At 37.1% G+C, this 24,766-nt stretch overlaps 1 protein-coding gene, 1 long non-coding RNA gene and 1 other non-coding gene across 4 annotated transcripts; 1 reads left to right on the top strand and 2 right to left on the bottom strand.

The window, feature by feature from the left end:
* Positions 1-527: 527 nt before the first annotated feature.
* On the bottom strand, positions 528-8,929 carry LOC144447043 (cytochrome P450 2J2-like). 2 transcript variants are annotated; one of them, XM_078136917.1, is made up of 4 exons: positions 8,777-8,929; positions 7,505-7,828; positions 5,982-6,953; positions 528-3,014 (listed from the first exon to the last, which is right to left on the bottom strand). In XM_078136917.1, exons 2-4 carry the CDS (start codon positions 7,818-7,820, stop codon positions 2,809-2,811), a joined length of 1,494 nt encoding a protein of 497 aa, XP_077993043.1. In that variant the 5' UTR covers positions 7,821-7,828; positions 8,777-8,929; the 3' UTR covers positions 528-2,808. The 2 variants fall into 2 exon arrangements, with proteins under 2 accessions (XP_077993043.1, XP_077993044.1); XM_078136918.1 differs by having other exon boundaries at positions 8,783-8,929.
* A 1,332-nt stretch (positions 8,930-10,261) lies between these two features.
* On the bottom strand, positions 10,262-12,475 carry LOC144447044 (uncharacterized). Its single transcript, XR_013481993.1, has 3 exons — positions 12,248-12,475; positions 11,446-11,530; positions 10,262-11,027 (listed from the first exon to the last, which is right to left on the bottom strand). It is a non-coding gene; the product is annotated as an uncharacterized LOC144447044 (long non-coding RNA).
* A 2,098-nt stretch (positions 12,476-14,573) lies between these two features.
* On the top strand, positions 14,574-14,645 carry Trnae-uuc (transfer RNA glutamic acid (anticodon UUC)). The gene has a single exon. It is a non-coding gene; the product is annotated as a tRNA-Glu (tRNA).
* Positions 14,646-24,766: the final 10,121 nt, after the last annotated feature.

Here is a 24,766-nt window from a genome sequence, read left to right as displayed (position 1 = left end):
CCTGGAATTTCCAGCACTGGCCACACACCTCTACCAGAGCTAGCCACTGGTATCACCAATAACTGGGTCAGCAATATACTTCAGGTAATATTTTGATTTGGAATGCAAAAAAATACTGCCCCAGTATTCAATGTTTAATCTCAGATTTTTTATATTTTTATTGAAATGCAACAAATGAGTGTATGGTTATTTTGTTTCAGTGAAGTGTGCATGTCCCTAATAAATGACTCCATACAATCACAAATGCCTGAAATACTTCAGGTGATATTTTCATTGCAATGCAACAATAACTGCACTTTTTTATTTTTATGTTTCAGTTATGTATGCATTCATGTAATCATTGAGAGACTTCAGGATCAGTTGAAAATGTTGTTTTATAAAACTATGATTTCCAGAAAAACATTATTTTATGGTAATTGTACAGTTTGTTTCTCTTTCAATTTTCTTACTATTATGCATCTTGACAATCAATACTATGAGTCTCACGTATTAAATTTATACTCTTTTATTTGAAATTGTAATGTGATCGTGAAATAGTAAACATTTACAAAGCTCAGTTATTTATCTGAAGTGTGACAGAATCCCATGATACATGTGTGCAAGTGTGGTGTACTCTTGGTATTTGCACAGGTACTTGCATGCAGTGTTGTCAGTGATTTTTCTTCTACGATCGTAGAAGTAACACTGTCTACTCATATTCGAATGTAGTGACCGAAAGTATAGCACTGCGAGCCAATCTGCGCTGAGTACATTCACTCAATGAATGAGGATGTGCAATGTGGCAAAACATACAGGTACAGTACTTCAGAGTACCCTGTTTGAAAAAAGCAGGAGAACAGAGTGCAGACAATGATGTTATTATTGTTTGGTGGTTTTCTTTCATTCAATTTTGAACATTGAGTATGTATTGTAAGACGGATTCTGATTGGCTACTCGTAAGTACGAGATTTGGTATGGGACCACCTGTGGTCTTGTGTCAGATGTATGTAATGAGTGCTCACAAAAGAACAAACAACAGTAAACGTAACAGCCGCAAATTGTACACTACATCAGATTTTAATCATATTGATGGCAAGCACATGTGCAAATATCCCCCGAGGACCTACACTGGTACTCACTTGGCATCGAGTTCTGTTAGTATTACATATGTTAATCTGAAATGGCAAATTTCTGTAAAAATCATACTGTATGATAACAAGATTTAGTGTCCAAAGCTTAAAGAAAGATCATGCCCTCATTTGCATATCATTTGCATACTGGTATGCAATAAAGTTTTAGGTATTTCGTGCTACAGTGCAAATATCACTAGTGTGTGCATGCACCAACGCAAGTAATCACTGGTATATGTGATAATTACATCATATAGAAACCATACTATTCCATAATATATTAAAAGTAATATAATCAAGATTGTAATGAAAATAATGTTAACTTATGAGTCTTTTCATTTACCCATGTTTAAATTAAAAATCTGTCAGATATTAAGTAACAAGGTGTTCGTAGATCAGTTTTCCGCAAAGGTATAGATGCTATACTCTACTACAGTACAACCCCTGGATTAATTCCAGTAATATGTTGGGTCATTATTTGAGTGAATTGCTGTATTACGATAGTTTCTAACAAGACGTTACAATGATTAGTTTTAAAAATATTCATGCACTTCATAATTTCTGAACTAAAAAACTATTTTTTTTTTTGTAAAATCAATACAAAGTGATCATCATGTTAGGACACACTGTCTCGCCATCAGTGAGTGTAACAAAGAATTGATAGGAAAAGACACTTAAATCATGTGATGTGTGTTGTAACCATAGTGACAAATTACATGAAATGTTTATACTTGTTACCGAGAACTTGGTGTAACAAACTAATAGTAGCAGTGCTTCCATAGCAGCTTTTACAATGGAAACCAGTTGACTTGAAACAAAACATCATCTGGCTCAGCAGAAATTAACAACGTTATTATACATTTCCTTGTCTAGCTACTTATTTTCATTGTCTGGAGTTAGAAAAATCTTACCAACATTGCTACATTTCCTTTGTGTAAGCTAGCATCATCTTATCAGATTATTGTGAAATTGTATACAATGTAGCAATTTACACTCTTTCAGGCATGCTAAGGAACTAAAATTGAACAATAATATGTCAACATTTTGCCATGCCAGACACTAAGATGTAGCAATATTACTATGATTTTTGTTAAACCAAACAATACAATGTAGCAATATTACTATGATTTTTGTTAAACCAAACAATACAATGTAACAAGCCAGACAATGCAATTTAAGATACAACAGTATTCATAATGCAGATATTTGTCAAGCAAGGCAATACAATGTAGCAATAAAATGTTAGTAACATTTTTGCCTTGCCAGACAATTATTTTGGCTTACATTGTATTTCTCATTCAAATTTTCATTCAGTATGTGATTGTGTCAATTCATTTATTTCTTCAGTGCTTCCATAGCAATTACATTTTCTAGCTCACATATTCAGAAACTCTGTGATACTTTGAAATGGCAACGTGCATATTTTGACTTCAGGAATACCATGGTTTTCTAGTGTAATAATAGGTATAGGTAAATACTACTAACTAGTCAAGTATGTATGTTTGTATAGTTGTATTGTAAATAAAGACTATTTAATGAAAACGTTATGATCATTTCTATATATTTTATATATACTATATTTACGTTGTTGAACTTTATTGTAAAACCACAACTTTGCACCGAAAACATGCCATGACAGACATAGTCTAGAAGCTATCCGTGGCTTACAGGAATTATTCACTTCATATCAGGTTGTTATTTATTTATTTGTAGTTGTACATTTTCTTCCCACAGCTCGAAGTGAAGATGAAGCAGGTATAATGGTAACCCCGTCATTTACCGATTCAAACATCTCCTTCTCATTAGCCCCCTCAGGTGAGAGAAAAGTAAACCTTCTCATGAGATTCGCGAATATTAGGAATAGCTCGTGTTCTGCCAGTTGCTTCGCCATGCAAAATCTCGGCCCTGCAAGAAAATGATTGAAAATTAAGTAAAAGATTCATATAAAGTTAGGGCAAGAGTTGATTTCTTCCACGGATTTAGACAATAATTGTAATTTTGTTGTTGAAAATAATGACGATGAAGTGATGGCGGGAGATTGTGAAAGAATACATTGAAGAACACAATTATTGAGGACGACGAAGACTTGGAGGAAGAGTGTTCTCGTGATTTGTGATCCGTAATTTTTATTCCCGTTATTCGTGAAAGGGACAAATTTATTCCCGTGATTCGTGACTGAGAAAGAAAGAAGAACAAGGACTTCAGCTATCGAGACAAAAAACAAGCGACCTATCGGTCAGAATAGCTCCGCTGTTTTTTTTTTTAATTTAATTTTTTATTTTGGTGACATGTAGAAGTGGTTCAGGTCTTCACTATGCAGTTTTGTTTTAGTGATGCAATAAAGTGGTTAGTGGTTTCATATGATGTCTCACTATAAAACACATTTTACACAGAAGTTGGTAATGTATTGTACTTTTATACCATAGTCACCATTTTATAACAAAAATCTACTGTTATGAAAAATTGCACAAAATCTCAGAAAAAAATGACTGGGAAATGCACACAAGAAAAAGAAAAAAAGAGGATTTTGAGGTTGGCTATAAATAATTCCAGTGTCTTACAGCTGTAACCCTGGAAAATTTTAATGATGAATGAAATAAACTAGGGATCTAAAATAATTTTGAGGCAATTTGAATTTCAATTTTCTAACAAATTTACAAAGTCAACAACATTCAACTTGTACTAGTTGTGGTAGATATATATAGGGAAGAAATGTATTAATCGCCATCTTAGTTTCCGTACGGCGACAATCTCAAGTTAAGTACCCGGAAGAGAGTCATTCTCAGCCATACGTTACAGTGGTAACACTCGTTCATGTTCGGTTACCTTTCACAAAGAAAACACAACGAAATGCTTGAAATGATCTTTTTTTTTATTTCTTTTCATCACAACAACAAAATCTGCGTGATTGATCAAAAGTGTTGTAAACTAAACCAGAAAGAATTATCGGACTGGCTAAACTTCCCGATGAACTGGAGTAAGGTCCTACTACTTCCAAGTAAGCCTCGATAGTACTATAGTACGTGAGAAAATCGTCTCAAACTAGCGATACAACTTTCAAAATATAACTTGACATGTCTTCATTTGTTAGAGTTATACAATTCAAGACGGGTTTTCACTCGAAAACAACAATTCTGTGAATAATGACACTCTGAACGCAGCGATTTCTCGGACGATGTTACCACTGTAACGTATGGCTGACAACGACTTGCTTCCGGGTTAGTCCCTCGTGCATACGGGTGGATTGTCGGCGATTAACACATACATCGTCTGATATTTTAATTCACAGTGTTTCTTGTGACCGGCGCCTGTCAGCAGACTCTGCCATTTTTTTCATCATTCCATTGTATTTAAACCTTGTACTTGACATTTCGCAATATTTATAATTCTCAACAAAATACCTCAACATGCCTCACTTCGCTCGTACTCAAAGCAGCCCCGCGCGGTATGATCACTGACACTGATGACATGATGAGAGAGAACCTTTTCGGATTTACATGTAAAACGGGGAAAGATACGCAAAACATAATGCAAAGTCTAAAGCCAAATTAAAGTTGTAATTATTTTAATTATTTTTACTTGCCAAATATTTGCATTTTGGAAAGGCAAGACACGTTCATGTCGTTTAACTTTACATGTGAACTGTCGGCCATAACTTCAACCGCATGTCTGGCATGCCCTTCCTTACGCAAGTTGTCTGAATTCTGGTTCACTGTCATTCCAAATTGCACGACAATATAGAATTAACCACAAGTTACATGTTATCTGAAAACATCACACTTTTATAGTGGGTCTGAAGTGTGATTTTAGTGAGTACCAAGAACGTCCTGTGTTGATACTCAAGATGCTTGCTGTGGAAAATCGCTCGGTCAAATGAGGTCACCTTCAGCTTCTGGTCGAATCAGGATAGAGTATGCAAATGAGGATGTTGCGGACTGATTTGAAGTTTACAACCCTGTTTCGAACAAACGCTTGTCATTTGGGCGCCCAATGCGTAGAATTATGACTATAGCACATATTACATCGTTTGTTTGACGTCAATAGTGTCTTTTGAAAAGTGGCAGTTTACTTAAAGTCTCGTCGACTGATTTCCAATATGGCGTCGGTCATTATGCTCATTAACATATTCATTTTTTTTTCAAATTACAAAAAAAAAATCATAAAAAATAAAAATGAGGATGTGCTGACTTGAAATTAACAAATCTGAGTAAGCTACCCCCTGCGCATCAACACGCCAGATATCAAAGCAATCTAATAAGAGGTTTTCAAGGAGTTGATGAAAATGACATTTTATGAAAAAAAATCATAAAAAATTGAAAATGGCACAGATCAACTTGGCATGAACAAATCTGAATAGCCTCCCCCCAGGGAACATGTACACCAAATATCGAAGAATTCCGACTGTCACTTCCGGAGTAGATAGTAAAAATATAAAAGTTTGACGGACACCTATGATTCACTCTACTCTCTATACCTCAATACCCACCTATACCTAAAGCTACGCTTTCAGCTTTCGCTGACAGCGGAGCTAATGACAACAGCGAGGCTTAAACCTAGCAGATTCCGAGCCAGCCACTCTGACAGATCGACCATAAACCTGGCAGACTCCGAGCCAGCCACTCTGACAGATCGACCATAAACCTGGCAGACTCCGAGCCCGCCACTCTGACAGATCGACTATCATGATCAACTCAAGGCTTATTGTGATGATAACAGGTAAACTAGGATATGCCTCACCACTATTTGTGTATTTTTCCAACATTTACCGACTGCTACAATGTCAGCTTTAAAAATACTATCAAGACTTCTCAATTTTTCATTATATTGAATAAAGAAATCCTGTGATAGATAACACATAAATATAAGTTTTACCTAAAGAAAACGGTACAAAGGCGTTCCGCTTGACAAGTTCACCATCTTCTATCCATCTGCTAGGATCAAACTTGTGTGGGTTTGTCCAGTATCGTTCATCGTTATGCACAGAATACATATTAGCAATAACCGTAGTTTTCTCAGAGATATCAAAGCCTCGGAATCGGACGTTTGTCGACGTTGCATGGCGTAGACCGAGTGGAGCAAATGTTTTGTGTCGCATGATTTCATTCATGCAAGCTACTGTGTATGGAAGCTGTTTGCGTTGTGAGGTTGATATCCACTCTGTGTCGTCATCCTGCGCCTGGTCTAATTCCTCCTGGACTAATTTCTGGACTTCTTGATAGTGGGCCATGTAAAGAAACATCCAGGCCAGAACCCCAGTTGTTGTCGAAGCTCCAACGCGCAGGACATTGGCAAACTGCGCCGCTAAAGTTGAATCTGTGAAGGAGAATTTTGTCTCTCCATTCACATCCGCATCTGAGTCTACAGTTTTGGATAGGAATATATCGAGAACATCTCTCGGATAGCTAGAAGTTTGTTTATGATCAATGATGTACTTGCTGGCCAACATAATGAAGTAATCTTGGGCTTTTTGTTTGGTTTTTCGTATCAAGGGGAAATGAAGAAGGAAAGGAAAATAGTTTAGAAGGTAGTGATGATCAAAATGCTTGCTAACGTTCTCACTTTCCTTAGACAAGTTCAAGAACAATTCACTATCATAATCATATCGATTACCGATCAATATCATCGTATTGATATTGAAGACGCATTTGTGTATGATGGTACGCATGAAATCTGAGATAGTTTGACCGTTATGACTTTCAATCAGTTGACAGATATGTCCAAGTTCTTTATGGATGAGGCATTCAATCACGCCATTGTCCTTTAGAACACCAAATCGACGGAAAGAAACCTGAAATAGTTTTCTTCTCATTTTCCATTCGTAATCAGCCTGTCGGGCGATGAGATCTAGAGAGAGAGAGAGAGAGAGAGAGAGAGAGAGAGAGAGAGAGAGAGAGAGAGAGAGAGAGAGAGAGAGAGAGAGAGAGAGAGAGAGAGAGAGAGAGAGAGAGAGAGAGAGAGAGAGAGAGAGAGAGAGAGAGAGAGAGAGAGAGAGAGAGAGAGAGAGATATTAATAATGAATAGTAATTTGTGAAAGTCTCAATCAATTCCCCTGACAATATATGGAAATTGTATATTCAAGATATCGAATCAAAATTGTTATATTATAAAAACTGTAAGTTCAGAATGTAGTTTTATGCTAGCCAATTTTGCATTTTAGATGTAAATTGTATTTAAATGTATGTTGGCCGTGATATACAGATGCAGTGGCAGCTAATCTATCATAATTTCGTTTGGATCTTGTGGAGTGGTCACTATTTGCAACGAGTACCAGGGTGGAAAGAACATTGCAGACATCCATGGTCTATATATATTCATCTACACGTTCTCGCAAACCTAAGGCAGTTCAGATAGCTCTTCACAATTCACATAGTAAGAGAAATAAAACCACTGGATACTTTGTCCATGGACTAGTGTACGGGATTCGAATGGTCTTCCAGAAAATACGTCTCCGTTCTTCACAAAAGCTTCCCGTACTGCATCATAACCATTGAGTACAACGAAAAGTCGACCCCCTAGCCTAATAGAGAATACGTCTCCATATTTTTCCGCCATCTCCATGTAGATTTTCGCAGGATCTTTTCCGACAAACGGTAGCATTCCTACCAATGGTAATCCCCATGGACCAGGAGGGTGGTTACCTGCTCCGACTCGTTTGATCAACGATAGCGTCATCAAAAAGACAACGATAATTATCAGAATTTCGGTCACCATTTTGGTGTCTGTGAATATACAATTTTATCATAATCAATTTAAAATATTCAAATGATCGCAAGAATATATTAAGTCAGTGCTAATCACAAGATCAGGTCTGTGTCTAGGGGTGCCATCTACAGTCTCTCAGATGCGGAATATTTCACACTGTTGTTGTGTATCGATTAATTTAAAGCGCGTTTCATCCACCAATATTTAATATTGCAACTCTCTCATAATTGATTTGCAATCTTTGAAAGTGGTCATATGGATTAGAATTGGGTATTTATTTTTGAATTTTAATTGACAAAATTCAACTTCACTATCATGTTTTCCTACTCATAACATACCAAATCCGTGTTTGTAACGCAAAAAGATACAAAACGTGTAAAAGTGTGTTATTGTATTAACAAACAAACATTCAGTTTAAATCTGGTTATAATTAAAATGAAAAACCGTGAAATCAGGACCAAAATGGCTTAGCCCATGCAGTGGTATAGACCATGGATGTACGTATAGACGGGCCATGTAATAGCTTTCAAACATCGGATAACTATATTCACATTGTAGGAAAATTATACACCAAATACACTTGTCAACACCTCGCCGGATGAGTATGTAACCGCGCGTAGAGCTGTCAATGGAGACAGTTGGCGATCAATCTTGTTGGGCCAATAGTTTCAGACTTTGTCCCGATCGCGAGCGAGGAGTAATTTTCTGCCTTTCTAAATATTCTGGAGAGGACAAAAATCATTTGACTAGGTACTACAACTTTAATCATGTGGAATTCATGTTGATACTAGTATCAGTAAAACTAAAGAAATATATGTAGCACCATAGGAAATCGACCCAGCTAGTCAGAGGGGGGCGGGGGATTCGGTGGCCTAACTAAAAGAATTTATTTTTGCATCCTTCATTGAACTATTGATCTTGCCCCTAACTTAAATGTTTATCATTAGTTTTACCCATTATCTTACCGTTACCTTCAGATCCGACGTTACAAAGATGTATATAGCAGGAATAAGACACACAAAGAGGTGAGCTTCAAAGTAGCAATGTTGGCCACAAGATGGAAGCAGCATGAAATGGCAAAGAAATGTTAGTCAGATGATATCAGTTCCCGATACATGTCATCGGGATGGACAGTACAAGTAGCCAATGAGAGGATCGATGATGTCATCTTTTCAGTCAACTGGTCAGAGGTTACGCGCGTTTGTTCTTATATCCATTACTCCACGCCTAACTTCCTGTCTACATGGTCGAGCACTTCAATGGTCAATCGTACCCTACGGCGTGTATGGTTCGTGGCTTACGGGAGTTTTCGGCGTGGCTGAGCTTTTAAAATCAGGGTAAATATGGTACTTTTCTTTCTCAGTTTTAAATTTTGACTACATGCTGGATAAAAAAGAGCTGTCAATATAACTTTTTAAAGAATAAATTGCCAAACTGAACACCTCAACACAATGCTACTTGATTGGGACTCGAGACTACACTGTCACAGGCTATAGTACACTGTCGATAGTCGTTCGTTCGTGCCTTTTTTGCTACATTTTATCTAAGACGAAAGTCGTCGCATTGCTCCTAACCGGGGCAATACTATAACCGATGTACTGATTATTTCGCAACATCACAGCAAGTGCCAGATAGGCATTCACAGTTTCCTATCAGTACGGGTGTATTCAGTGCTACGGAGCGAGGCGACGACTAGCACAGGCAAATGTGTATATTATCTTTTATAACTGGCTAAAACACGTAAGGTTGTGAACTAAGGAATAACATTCTGTATAAACAAAAAACGTGTTAAAGGGTAAGATTTCAATTGATTGTAATTAATGTAATTTGTTCTAAATTGATCGAAATATTTTTGTTGAGAATATAAATTCAAATGTGGGTAATATTGTGACTTGGAAATACTAAGAATCAATATTTATGCTGATAATTTGATAAAAGAGTGATATGGTATTTGGTGAAAATAAGTATTTTGTACCCATTGAAACGATATTTCTTTAACATGTATTAGTGTGAAGAAATACTAATCAGCACACTTATTTGGTTGATGTTCAGGGGTTTCTTGTTTGTTGGCCGTGACTGACAATTAGTAACAAATCACCTGATTTGTTCCATCACATCAAAACTTTAATTTTATCTCATATGCAAGACTTTGCACGCACACCTATATTTTTGTTTTGTTTTGAAACAGTTTCCACAATTGTCCCGTGAAATTACTCAGCAGTGATTTGAATTGAAATCAATGTCTAATTTAAATTTCTGGTTCTCTCTTGTCAACAGATGAAAAATTACACGTTTGTACAAGATGAAAGTCTTCCTCTACATAAAGTCAAATGTGAAGATATTGACTGACATGCTGAAAACTATTTATAGCAGGACTCAGGGCCATTGCAAACAAGTGAAGTTAAATACATGTTACAAAGTGTAAACTGAAGCAGATGATATATTTTATGTATTTATATATTTTATTAGCCACATATATATATTACATATTCATTTTTATTTATTTTCTCCATGTTAAATAAAGTATTGAAAATACAACTGCAGAGAGTTGTTGTTATCTTTCACATTACATCATTTTACGTTTATCCAAAGCTTGACAGTTCATGGCCCCCATGAAGTGTTTAACTTATAAATGAGCCATAAGAGTCTTCTCAAAAACAAGTCAAGTTTGAATGAATCATCAACCAGATACTACTTCAATAGAACAGATAAGCCAATCATTGAGGAACATGTTTGGTATGGTAATATCACAACTAAACTGTCATTGTTACATGAAATAGATTGCACTAATCCTGGTATATGTTACAAGGACATAGTCAAGATCAACCTAGTAAATAGTCCAAGCTAGAAGTAGACAAAAAGAAGAGATTGAATTTTGTGTTACAAACCACCAAATATGTACAGGAGCTTGATAATGTTAATAAGTGAGTTGAAAAACAGACTGTCCTTTTGTAAATGTATCCATATGGGACTGTTGTGATCACAGCAACTTAAATTTTATATTGAAGGTTTATTTCTGCTATCTCAATAGTGAGAAGGTCATCGACTTCCTCGTACAATTCAATGTGTTTTTCTTTTTTCTGCTATTTTGTTTCAACAAGTTTCTTGTTTACTTCTAATCTGTATTCATCAATAGCAGTTAGATCATGAGGGTTGTCGACTTCCGGATGTAAATCCATCTATACACTTGTGGGACAGTCACAGAGAGCCTGATAGCTATAAAAACAAAACAAAAGAAAAACATTTGTATGGATCATAATAAAATATAACCATGCATACACAGCAGATAAAATTAACTAGAATAAATTTATAGAAATAACTAAGATGATACACTGTACAAAATGACATTACTCAAAGTAAAATTCTGTTAACTTTGGAACTCGGGCAAATCTGGTAACATAATGTGCTGGGTATGATGGTTATCAGAGTACTATCAACCATATCTGTTGTTGTTGTTGTTGTTGTTGTTGTTGTTGTTGTTGTTGTTACTACTATTAAAATTATCACATCTTGGATTACATTTTGTTTTATGGCCTGGTTTCAAGTGCATGTTTACTATGTCAGATCATAGCAAGTGACACAAAGTAATAATAAGATATTGCAGTACGTGATATCGGGAATATGTCTCACATACCCTCTTACACTAGTCTCAATTTTGATATCTCCTGGCTCGATTTGCTTTGGCTCTGTGGATGGTGCTAGCAAGACTGACGATGATGCTGTCGGACGAAAAAAAATTCATTAGTACTCTATCGACCAATGTTGAAAGCAGCTGGCAAAAATTGACACAAATAATTTATCTGTAACAGTTACATTGTCATTACCTACCAAGTGTCAACATATGATTACATTTACGATTGTATACACATGCTTTGCATACGATGTACGTCTACGTCTACGCGTCTAATCCATTTACTCACGCATATATCCGACGATCGATCGACAATGACCACACAACACAACGAAGCTTTCATCCACTATCACGCATGTAAATAAGGCTTACGTTACCGTGATTACGTTTTCCAGAAATTCGTTTTAGAACTCAGATAGCTATTCCCTCACCAAAACAAATCTACTCCAAGAAAGTCAACAGGCGCTAGGCTGACAGTGACAAACAACGTGTCACACATAGTACACAGTGTTGAATACGTGGACACTCTCGCTCTGATCACCGAGAATTTACACTGCTCCCGAAAAAACGCGCCCCATCGCGCCCCATTGTCCGACAAAAAATTCTGACCCCTCGTTGTAAAGCTTGGAAAATCCTCTTTCAGACTGACTACAGCGATATATGCAAAGGAAAACCTCTAAAAAGACATTTAGTCTTACATATGTACCCATGAACTTGGCACGGACTTTTGAGCAAAATCTGACCTCGCTGCCAGACCGATCAATAGGTCAAAAAGGGATGATAACTCGTACGAGCTCGTACTTACCGCTTTCAGCAGTTGCCATCTTTCTTCGTACGTCGTATATAGTGGCACGTGTGGCATGTTTACATCCGAAAACTACCGAATCTTTTAAACAAAGGGCGAAACTTCTGCCGACAAGTTCCGAAGACTTGGGGAAGAATGGCGGTGAGCCGTGCTCATGAATATTCATGATATTTCGTGACGCTGAAAGATTCCAGTTCACTGAATGGTCGAGCGTGTGGCAGTGAACTGTCCATCCCGATGACATGACGGGAACTATTATACTAGGTATGTAAATATATCAAAACGGAGGAGTTCAATTTCTCTATAAAGCCAATTTATACGTAGTCAACAAGTTATATTAATGTTAGTTGAAACTCCATCCAAAAGATGGTATATATTCTGTGAGGACGAAATCGGAAATGGCACGGATGGGGTGCGTGAGTGTGTGTGTGTGTGGGGGGGGGGGGGTAGTAGTGATGTATATGGCTAAGGGACTCGATCTTTCAGTAATTTACAACGGAGGGCCTTGTGAAATTTAAATCAAGTCCGGTCTGTGTGTGACCTTCCCGATTCCATTTTCTAAAGAGTGAACCTCCCTCAGTCTCAGTTCTCTTAAACAGGACACCCCCACCCCGTTCAAATATTTCAAAGATATGGCCTGTAAAAATGCTGTCAAATGTGAACAGGGACACGAGTCTCAGAATCAGGACTCGATCTGATGCTGCCATCACAATGCATTGGTCTTTCCCACTATTACCACCACAGTGAATTTGTGTGGAGGCACTGGATGATTATCTGTATGTGTTTGGCTCTAAGTGACGCAGCTGAAGGTGAGAACTCTCTCAAAGAGTGGGCGCACTCTTGACATTGTTGGGACTGAGGTCAACATTTCCACCTCATAGTCCCCATTTTCGCCAATATCTTACCACACTTTTCCCCTTAACTCCTGACACACACTCTTCTTCTCACATCAAAAATAAGAATTAATTCACTGCATAGTTGTCAGCAGTGATAAGACTGGTGTTATGATATTATGATACAATGGTGGCAGCAGTGGGATGCCACCAAATCTAAAAAATAATGCAAAGTTAGATATACATGTAATACTGTAACATCGAGGTCAAAGTAAAAGGTGACCCTCCCCTAATTCCATTTTCTAAATTATGGCCTTCCCCGAGAACCTATTTGTAAAAATTGATACCCCTCCATAATTTCCCTACCCCCTGTAATAACTGAAGTTTTGGTTTGAACAGAATGGTCTCCATAATAACATTCCAAACTGTCATAAAATTGTTGAAAACAAGGCCGAGTGGTAAACATAATGGAGTTCGTATCGATTGTGATGAAGTGCTCCTTAAACATACAAAATTATTGCTGATCATAGATATGTGTCCACTTACTGTATTTATTCATGTCATCTAAACCGGAATGGCAAATAAATTTGCAGCACGCTAAACGAAAATCCAGTGAGATTTATGTCGCCTCAGTTAACGTTTTAACAGTACACGTCAACTTATAGTCTGTAAGGTACGCCGTGACTAGGCACCCTCGCACGTCGGTCAAGCCCTCTCGCGGTGAGGGCGGTGCCACACGACGTGCAATATGTATCTCGCAGTCTGTATTTATTACTGTTCTGAACTCAGACTGGAGACTTTGGGCGATAAAATAGCACATTGGTAACTTTCTAAACTTGGAAATCGGACAAGGTTTTGTATAAGTATGTCCAGCCGAGTAAACTATCTTATAAACTCAGCATGTATCACTACATGGATACGTAAATATTTCTTTCTTCGAATTCGACAGCAACAATAAATAGTGATCGAGATGTCAGAGATACTAATCGGGTAAATAAAATAACTCTTGAGGTACTTTTTCAGTTGACGTGAGAATATTTGATTTAAAGTAAAATGTAGACTGCCGAAACCCGGGATAGTTCACGAACTCGTGCAAGTTCGCCGGTTTTGAACCAGGGACCTTTAGATCTTCAGTCTAACGCTCTCCCAACTGAGCTATTTCGGCTGCTGAGAACTATGAGACCGCAATTTGTATTGTAAAATTATTTTGCAAAATTATTATTGTTAACTGCTAATTTTGTCGTTGCGTAAAAGTCTTTTACAGAGCTCACTTCATTCAAACAAAGGCATTGGTGTTTTTTCGTGGGTTGTACTTGAACACTTTAAAAAACATTTCTTTGTATCATTCATTGAATATTTTTCCTGTACATTCTTTAATTATTCAAGGCGAAGTAGATTGCACCTCTCACCAAAATGACATAATTCAATAAAAGCAAATAATGTTTCATTTTATATTTCTTTGAATATAATGTTAAAAAAGATAATAATATATCTCCCATGTGGTCTAGTGGCTAGGATTCGTGGCTTTCACCCACGCGGCCCGGGTTCGATTCCCGGCATGGGAAGTGACACTTGTTTTGCTTTTGAAAATGGACAACATGATTAAAGACAACGTTATCTGATTCATTCCACCTATATCTACCAGATTGTTCTTCTATCCTCAAAACCTATCCATTTTCTTTGGAGGGAAATGATGGTAATAAAAACCATTAGTCTGGCTGCTAGACCTTCGAGCTTTCTTCCAATACATCCTCGATAGCGATGTTCGGTCGTGTGTCGTATTTTATCGGAAGAACATCCGAGGTCTAGCAGATAGACTACCCATATATATGCATCAGTCGGATACCGGTACCCAAAAGTGTCCTGTTATAAATGAGCGCGGGCCTGTACTTTAAATATCAGCCACTTTAGTATATGGTATTTGAAAAAAATGACATAACTAACCTCGCTTGATCTCACCAGGTTCACACCCCCCCCCCCCTGCATTTTAAGAAGCCTTATATACTTTTGAACAGTAAATGTTATTATATCTTAATAATACCTTTAATTTCAGAAGATAGATTGACTCATTGATTTCTTAGGTTATGAAATATTTGACAGACTTTCAAACCTAGTATGTTGGGGAAGTTTTTTTGTCTATTTCAAGGTAAAGTTCTTGGTTTTTTGTTGTACTTTATAGATATCCATATCTTCGGTCATCCTAAGGTACATGTAGCTAAAGATGATGATCAACACCATACTAATCCTTTACCTTGGGTTAGGCACGTATGTCACGGTACTGACTCAGGCTAACGGTAAGACCATTTTCCAAATTTGCTACTTTCCGTCATGGAATGCTTTATTACAGCTTTTTCTGTCTATCGGTCTGTCTATCTATCTGTCTGTCTGTCTGTCTGTCTGTCTGTCTGTCTGTCTGTCTGTCTGCCTGTCTGTCTGTCTGTCTGTCTGTCTGTCTGTCTGTCTGTCTGTCTGCCTGTCTCTCTGTCTCTCTGTCTGTCTCTCTGTTGTCTCTGACGATCTCAAAAACAGGGAACGAGGTTTCATATGGCTAAGTTTGGGATGGAATTAACGACACGACTAATTTTGTTCTGTTTCTTGATGTAGTTCACTTGTGTATAGTTACCGACGCGACGGTTATTAAAGTACAGAAGACTATTTTATCGTTTCGGTCTTCATCTTATCTTTCACAGATCCAACGAAGTCTCCTGACATTTACGTTCCACCCATTTCACAACCCACAGCCTGTTTCGATGGATGGACACTTCATAATGATTCATGCTACAGGTTTTTCGGTTATGACTCGGGTAAAAATCATACACAGGCCGAGTTATACTGTGCTCGACAGGTATCGCGTGTATGGAGTCATTTAGCTGTCTTTGAAGATCCTAAAGAATACGAATGGGCGTATGACTTCATGCAGAAACTGGGCGATTGTAAGTTTAGATGTACTTATAAATATGTATTTTACTTCCATTTATGTAAGTACGTGATTACGACTATCATCTGAAATTTGAATATTCATTTCACGACTATCAACATACGGGAAGATCTAGACATGTCGTTGATCCGCTTACTACTACTCAATTCTTTCAACTGTCCGAGTTTGCCCTGCTCAAACTGTCCGCTTGTGACGAGTTCCTCTGTTGAAGTAATAAAGTCTACCCCAGTAATCACTGTGAAGGCAAACTGTTACTCATATAAACCACAGCTATCATACACATTCACACATGACATAATGTCTACTATGTCTCTCTATGGCTGTAGAGGTTGCACGGTATGTAATGTAATAAAGTATAAAAGAAATGTTGTAGTTTACATATTGCACCACATGGCCGATGGGGCTTTGGGGTTGTTGAAACTTCTTCATGGTACGGTATATTCGACTATAGCCCCTCTAGTTTGGATGGATACACACATACACTCACACATATACACACATGCATCCATAAATCCACTTGTATACATGTATGTATAGACGACAGACAGGCAGGCAGGCAGGCAGGCAGGCAGACAGACAGACAGACAGACATACAGACAGACGGCCGACGGACGGACGGACGGACGGACAGACAGACAGACAGACAGACAGACAGACAGACAGACAGACAGGCAGGCAGGCAGGCAGGCAGGCAGGCAGACTACATACATACATACATACATACATACATACATACATACATACATACATACATACATACATGCATACATACATACATACATCCATACATACATACATACATACATACATACATACATACATACATGCATACATGCATGCATACATACATGGACATACATACATACATACATACATACATACATACATACATACATGCATACATGCATGCATACATACATACATACATACATACATACATGTATGTATGTATGTATGTATGTATGTATGTATGTATATGAAACGTAAAGTAGAGCCGATAACAGTACACTTGAGCATTATCAGAATGATAAAGTATATTTCGTTATTACACTCAGTTAAGATAGAAGTTGGGACATGGATTGGTATTACTAAGGATACCAAAAGTGTATGGAAATGGGCAAACGGAGCTAATGTAACTTATGGATGGGCAGTAAATCAACCAAATGGAAAAGACCCGTGTGGATGTATACGGAGAGATACTGGGGGATATAATGACCATAACTGTTCAACAACGAAGCAGTTTTTCTGTGAATACGAAAGGCATGGTAGGTAGTCAACCTGCAACAGTATTTATTATATTAATCCAAGAAGTTCACATTTCTATGACACACATTTCTACGTCAGATAATATAAATCTATGAACGTCAATAGTTGAATTTATAGGCATAACAGTATTATTATTATACCACTGCACTTCAGCACTCAGAAAAAGGAGGCCGATAATAGTGTAACGATTTGATATCTACAGAGTATAACTCTTTGGTCGGTATTTGATCTGTGAATAGGATGGGTGAACATCAAGTGTGAAAAATGGACGGACTGATTCATGTGCATCGGAGAATTTAAGTGTATAGCACATATCAATGATATATCTGTGGATGGAGGTATGTGTTTTGAAGGTTGTCACCATCATAGCTGCCGGCCTGCTTGTAATTCACATAATTTTTATTAAAATGCCAACATCTGGATTGGAGAATCTAAATGACGACATGACTCTCATTTTGTAGGTTTACCACCACCTGCTACGGTACTACCGAGTCCGTGTCCTCCTGGATGGGGCTATCATGATTACTCATGTTACAAGTTTATCGACTATGACAATCGAGAGAATTATATCCAGGCAGAAAATGAGTGCAAGAAGTTACAAGTGAACTCCCAACCGGCTGCACTTGCTGACATACAGACGGTAGACGAATACTACTATGTGTATGGATTCCTAGAAGAACAGGACAATTGTAAGTCTTTTGGATTTGAAAAATATCTTATAGCATGGTTTCAAAAGTTTCTTCTTCTGACTGTGAAACCTCGATTTAAATATTGATATATTAAATATCACTAGTTTAGTTTGTGAGTTATTTGACCTGATGGAAATACTATTATTACCTCTATTGAAATTATACAATGATAATGTAGATACATGTCTTCGATGGCACTTCAATCGTCACAGTACTCTGCCTTTGTTAGGTAATGAGCCGCATCATTTACTGAGCGAGGGTAAGGGGGCAGAGCAGAAAATGATGTGGTAAGGGAAGGGATTGAAATTCTGATGGTCTGAAAGGTTGGAGGAATCACGAAATATTTTGCTCTTTAATCAAAATAAACCTCATAAACAGTCGTTACGGAGTACATTTTCAAACTTTATTGCATATACCTTGAACGTTTTGCAAAACTATTCACTTCATTACCTACCATATGTTTAAGTATAGACAACCAATTGAATATGTGTGTCTGCCCATAACCATATCCTGTAATAATGTACTCAGAGTAATATTAGGCTATTGAAGACAATATTCAAGTACTCTGTAGCTTTAATGTGTATGGGTTATGTGTGCAAAATGATCAAGTTTGATAATTGTAAAATTTAATGTATATGTTACATTTACTCTTCTGTCGAACATTGTCTGTATTGGTGACAATATTCAAATATTCTATGGCTTTCAATACTGTGTATGGTGTTGAATTTTACAACACAAAATGGCCTCCTACATGTCCTTATTTTCAAAAAAGTGCTTACCGAGGGACGGGAATACAATTCCTAATAGCGATCATAGTGATGTTCTTTCACCTCAGACAACCCTTCCACCACGCTGTAAATTCTGCTCGTTGCCTTTAGTACACAACACCCTATAGCATAATGGCGGGTCTCTTGAAATATTAGTATATAATAAATTACGTCATTGGATCATCAATGTAATATTCATAAATAACAGATTTAGGTTCTATTAATATCAAGTGATGGTTAAAAACCTTTCAGTAAGACGAATGCTATGTGTTTCTATTTAACCGACAGTGAAAATTAAGCCCCACAAATGTATAACTCAGCTTTCTTCCTTTTAGTAACATTTGTGGTGGAATTGTTATAGTTTCTTCAATTTATGGTCTTTTGTCTTCCTTCGATCTTTAAAAACCTATTTTTGAAATTTTCCTTGATCATATTTTTAGTTCACAGGGAAATTGGTGTTTGGGTAGGATTACGCATGGTTGACTCAACTTGGAAGTGGAGTGATGGAACTAAGATGGACTATGTTGAGATTAATCTGTGGGCTCCAGACGAACCAAATGGTAATGGTCCATGTGGTAGTATACACGAGGACACTGGTGGATTCAACGATTCGCCTTGTCATCGCACCAAACAATATCTATGTGAATTTGAACTTTCTCGTGAGTCAAGTCAATGCTTTCATGAATAGGACCCATTACACACACACACACACACACACACACACACACACACACACACACACACATACATACATACATACATACATACATACATACATACATACAGTATGTAATGTATATATGTATCATCTATACATTATGCACAGAACAAAACACAACCCTATACATGCATGCGCTATACACACACATTTGCATAAAAAACAAACAAACACACACACACACACACACGCGCACATATGAAATAAGGAACACATATAAACGCAATACAGTGTATCCGAAGACAATTCAGCTTTTATCCTAAGTCAGGGTCAAGATTAAAGTGAGTTATGACATTTTACCAGTACTTTAAATTACTGAGTATATAAGAGGAACCATAAATGTCCCGACGATGTACGATTAAACTGAAGATTCTGGCAAGTTAATACCTGCTGCAACATCAACCACGTCAGTGATGCTAGAGTCCAAATGTTGTAACTGTAACACTATCTTTTACTTTTCAGAAGCAACAACCAAAGCTCCACCAGAAGGTGAGTGTACATAGTAGTTAAAGCTTGTGTTTCCTAACTGTCGTTTATAAAAAAACAAACAAACGTACATTCAAGACGTATGGTTGTTTTGCTTTCATACTTCTGTGTGGAGTTCCGATAGTGCTCAGTACTTATATATGCTCAATGGTAATGGATGGCTACCACATTCACACTACCGTAGGCATGTGGCTATTCACGTGTGTCACCTTCTCTACCAACAAAGTTTCCAGTGGTTCATTTCCTTTACACAAATCTTTGAACGCGATTCGTATCTCGACTCATCTTGTGATATGCAGGCATGCTGTAATATAACTTGCATTTTGTGGAGAATCTCGTTGTACATTGGTGCGCGCGCATACACATAGACACGTACACATAGTCGTACGTACACATACATACATGTATACATACATACATACATACATACATACATACATACATACGTACGTACGTACATACATACATACATACATACATACATACATACATACATACATACATACATACATACATACATACATACATACATACACTCCAAAAGTGACGAATAATCAAAGGTATTTGTTATTCATAATTTCAGATAATTATGATTATGATGGCGGTAACAACATGAAAGCTACAGGTGAGCAACTTTTACAAAATTTCATATGAGTCATTGTCATGTATGCCAACAAGAATCAAATACACTAATTGTTTAATCCTCCAAGGTAATATTTGGTTTGGAATATATTAATCTGCGTTCATTACAAACCGGGTCCTGTACAATTAAACCGTGATTGTGATAATGATAACGTTATCACGTTATTATTATATTATTAGCGAATTCAAGACATGTATCTGTTCATCTGTTAAAATAAGCATTCGGCGTGGATTGATCCTTTCCTAGCCGTTGAACAGAGGAATGGTTTTGTAGCTCAATACTATAGAATTTTATCTTCAATTGATTGATTGATTGATTGATTGACTGACTGACTGACTGACTGACTGACTGACTGACTGACTGATCATGACTGACTGATCATGACTGACTGACTGACTGACTGACTGACTGACTGACTGACTGACTAACTGACTGACTGATCATGACTGACTGACTGACTGACTGACTGATGGTTACTAAAGTAACAAACATGACACTGTCAGCTTACTACCACATTGTAATTAAAAGCTTACTTTCTAAGTTGTCAAATTTTTCACTACTAACATTTCATTTTTGTCAAATTTGTATTATGTTCTATATTTCATATAGTTATGGTGATTACTGTAGTTAGTTGCGGCGTTATCCTAATCGTTGCCATGGCAATTGGTATTTGGGTCTACAAAAAGATGGGGTGTACCTGCACTACTGGGTTATATCATAGAGACACCATGAAATACAACCAAGTGCGAGTGGTGGACAAACAATGGATCTAGAACCCTAGACGCGATATGTCTCTGGCATTCCTGTTATTCATTTTTTTATAACCATGACAACCGATATGTTATTTCTAAGATAGTTGTGATTCGCATAGTACACAGAGCTTTATAGTCGGACAAGATATTACATGTTAATGACAGACGAAAACTGTTTTCCCATTGTGTGATTAAAGCTGTACTAGCAACAATTGAATGTTTTGTTAGCTACTATAACTTATTCGTAATGTCCTACAGTGAATCACCTATGGGCGAACGTATTTGTTGTAGCTATATAGATGATAAATTCGATCAAGTTGATGTTTAATTTGGGTCCTCGCCTAAAATCAGCGCCCTCAAGGGAGATCACGATTTAGACCTGTTATTGCAGTACTTATTTAAGATCGACCACTGATGATCAGTACGTGTAATATGGTTATTGGTATTTTATATAACACTTTTTAGTGAATAGATTGTGGTTAACTGGTCGAAAAAAAACGATACTGTAATTACAAACTAGTGCAGTTTTAATATGGTTAGAGATTCAAAACCAAACTTTCTCTCAAAATGTAAACTTGTCACTTACACTACTGACATGTAATATTGACAGATACAATGTCTTTTTACATATATAACTGTCCAATTATTAGTGAATAAATATTTGGTTACTTGATGAAAAATATCCTACCAGTTACACCTATTGCAGCTTTAAATGGGGGACACAAATGTACCAAAGGTCAGATCGCATCGCGAAACATTTGTACGAAGACTTTAAAGTGACATAGTCTGTATATCTAGGGAGCAATTATATCTGACTGAAGTCATTGCACAAAATATATGCATTCATACATGTATATCACACGCCATAGAACTTGTTTAGGACCAAACCGCTTCGAAACAACGTACAGTGGTCAAGTTAAGTATATGTGCACAAAGAGACGTGGTATCCGAGATCTGACGATTTTTGGTCATGGTAAACCCCCCCCCCCCCCGCCCTATATGTGTTTCATGTCACATTTGAATACCAAGTGAGAGTTATATCACCCTTACACCTGATTTGATATATTTCGCGGTGCGTGGACTTACGAGATCCTAGAAATCCGTGTTATTTTATATAATCGCTTGTAAAGTATCTCAATAATTATCAATGTCTTGTTGTATTTTGAAACGTATCTCGGGAAGCAAGTGTCTGTGTGTTTGCTATATTATCGGTTTTATAGGCAACAGTTATACCATTATTATATATATAGATATAGATATCACTACTCGTACTCTGCTCTGTTCATTGAATGTGTTGATGTGATGACCCCCTCATAAGATAATGTCAATAAACTCGAATATATCAAATTAGCGTACTGAAGTACCTTTGTATATAAATTAACACTGTTCCATCGAACTTCACTCGGCACGACCCCTGGGCTATTCAAATAAAGTTTGATTTACAGTTGACGGATGCGATATATAAAAGTAATTTATTGACCGAGTTTGCAAATCATTTACCAAATACGCATTTTGTTGACAGCAAGCCAGTGCATGTTCGTCCCCACCGACGCAATGAAAGCGATAAGGCAAGAGAGAGAGAGAGAGAGAGAGAGAGAGAGAGAGAGAGAGAGAGAGAGAGAGAGAGAGAGAGAGAGAGAGAGAGAGAGAGAGAGAGAGAGAGAGAGAGAGAATTAGAGAGAGAGAGAGAATTGTTTATGGTCAGAACATTTCTTTAATTCTCAACAAACCTGTCACTCAATCTACTATTTATGGCAGTTACTGTTATTTTTATTTAGTACTTTAGATCAACTGCGAATGTGGGACAGGTGTTATTTGCTTATTCATGATTGGCTCTACAGTTGTCTTCACTGAAGTAGGGAGGGTTATTTGTGTGTGTTCCCCCAGATATGCAGATTGTATGGGCTGACTGCAAAACAGTTCTCTCTCTTTTTTGGTCTAAATAGTCTGACAGTGCCGTAAATGAGCCAATGGTGTTTTTACGACGATGTCTTTTTACACGTCAATGAATGGCCTTATTTAGAAGTAGAATCAACATGTTGACTCATCAGACACAGCCGAGGCAAGTGTGATCCGCTGAGTGGTTGGTAAATAGTGACGTCATAGCACGTGTATGTTTCTTAAATGCAGTCATACATGTACATATTTGAGTAGTCTGAAAGATCCAGTCATTGGACCACTTAATGTAATCACTCACTACCCACAATATTATGAAGCATGACACATATTCAATAGCTGAATAACGACTGAGTCCTTCCATGGATTTATCTTTTCAGGCTATTACATGTTTGAAAAGTGGCGATGAAATACTGCGCACTTGTTCAATTAATCTGTACATTTTGTTAAATATTAAAGAGGTTAAAAATGTATGGTTGGCGATGACATGATAAAACATGTAAATAAATGAGTAATAATATTTATGTTATTGAAAAATTGATATATGTATATATATCACAAGTTGAAGAAACATTGGTCTTCGTCGGCCGCAGTCATCTTGATTCGGTCAGAAGCCAACTTCACGTTATTTGGCAATGTTTCACCCAAATCATGCCAATATAATCAGGTATATGGACTCCAAACACGTACCACCTCAGACCACGAGACCACTATAGTACCACGTACCGACGTTTCCGTTTACCTTGGAATCCGATGTGATAGTTGGAGAATATTGTATACTTAACAAAATGAAAATGAACACATCACAAGACTCGAGTTACAGTTATTCGGGGAATGGTTAGGCCAAGTGAAAATATTTCGCTCTCAGATCAGATCTAGAATTTATACATAATTTATGTGTAAAACCATATTAATTTTCAAATAGACTGTCGACTGTCGTTCAACCTAGGTCTTCTGAAGGGTAGACCTGTGCGTGAGGGCGCCCTGCCTGGCATCACGGCCAGTTCAACTAATTGTAAAACAAACACACAAATAAAAGATCCAGTGTAACAATATGAATGGTATTAGTTTTCCAAGTTCAAAATTAAATTTATATTATTTCAATATATGTTTCAAAAGTTACTCAGAATATGTGTGCATCTAGATTAATAATACTAATTTATCGGTTGCCTTCTTGAAAAGGTGGCCCCTAGGATTTCATAATGTACTCTCAACCAGTAACTCTAGATTCACAGTCGCCTGTGGGCTATTCACAGTCGCCTGTGGGCTAATATTCTATTCAAGGATTGCCGTAATACAAAACACATCACGCTGTTAGGTATTTACGATTATTCAAAAATTATCGTCAAGGGTGTTTGCACATAGATACGATAGGTAAATAGTCTTATTTACATTACATATTTTATTTTTTTATCATACACATTGATTCGAGTGCCTGTGGATTTGAATATGCTAAAATTGTTTAAACTAGTGTTGTCCAAACACCGGTAAGGGTAATTTCGGAATATTCCTATATACTAGTACCTGATAA

The sequence above is a fragment of the Glandiceps talaboti genome, chromosome 16 (genome assembly GCF_964340395.1).
Source record: "Glandiceps talaboti chromosome 16, keGlaTala1.1, whole genome shotgun sequence".
Classification (NCBI taxonomy): Eukaryota; Metazoa; Hemichordata; class Enteropneusta; family Spengelidae; genus Glandiceps; species Glandiceps talaboti.
Note: the sequence above shows the minus strand (reverse complement) of the source record. Positions and strands in the feature narration are given on the sequence as shown.

Excerpts from the sequence above, each read along its gene's own strand:
- LOC144447043 (XM_078136917.1), bottom strand. The coding sequence starts at position 7,820 with ATGGTGACCGAAATTCTGATAATTATCGTTGTCTTTTTGATGACGCTA. Across the intron at positions 6,954-7,504 it reads TACACTAGTCCATGGACAAA|ATCTCATCGCCCGACAGGCT; the intron begins GTATCCAGTGGT and ends CTCTCTCTCTAG. Across the intron at positions 3,015-5,981 it reads CTTTGTACCGTTTTCTTTAG|GGCCGAGATTTTGCATGGCG; the intron begins GTAAAACTTATA and ends ATTTTCTTGCAG.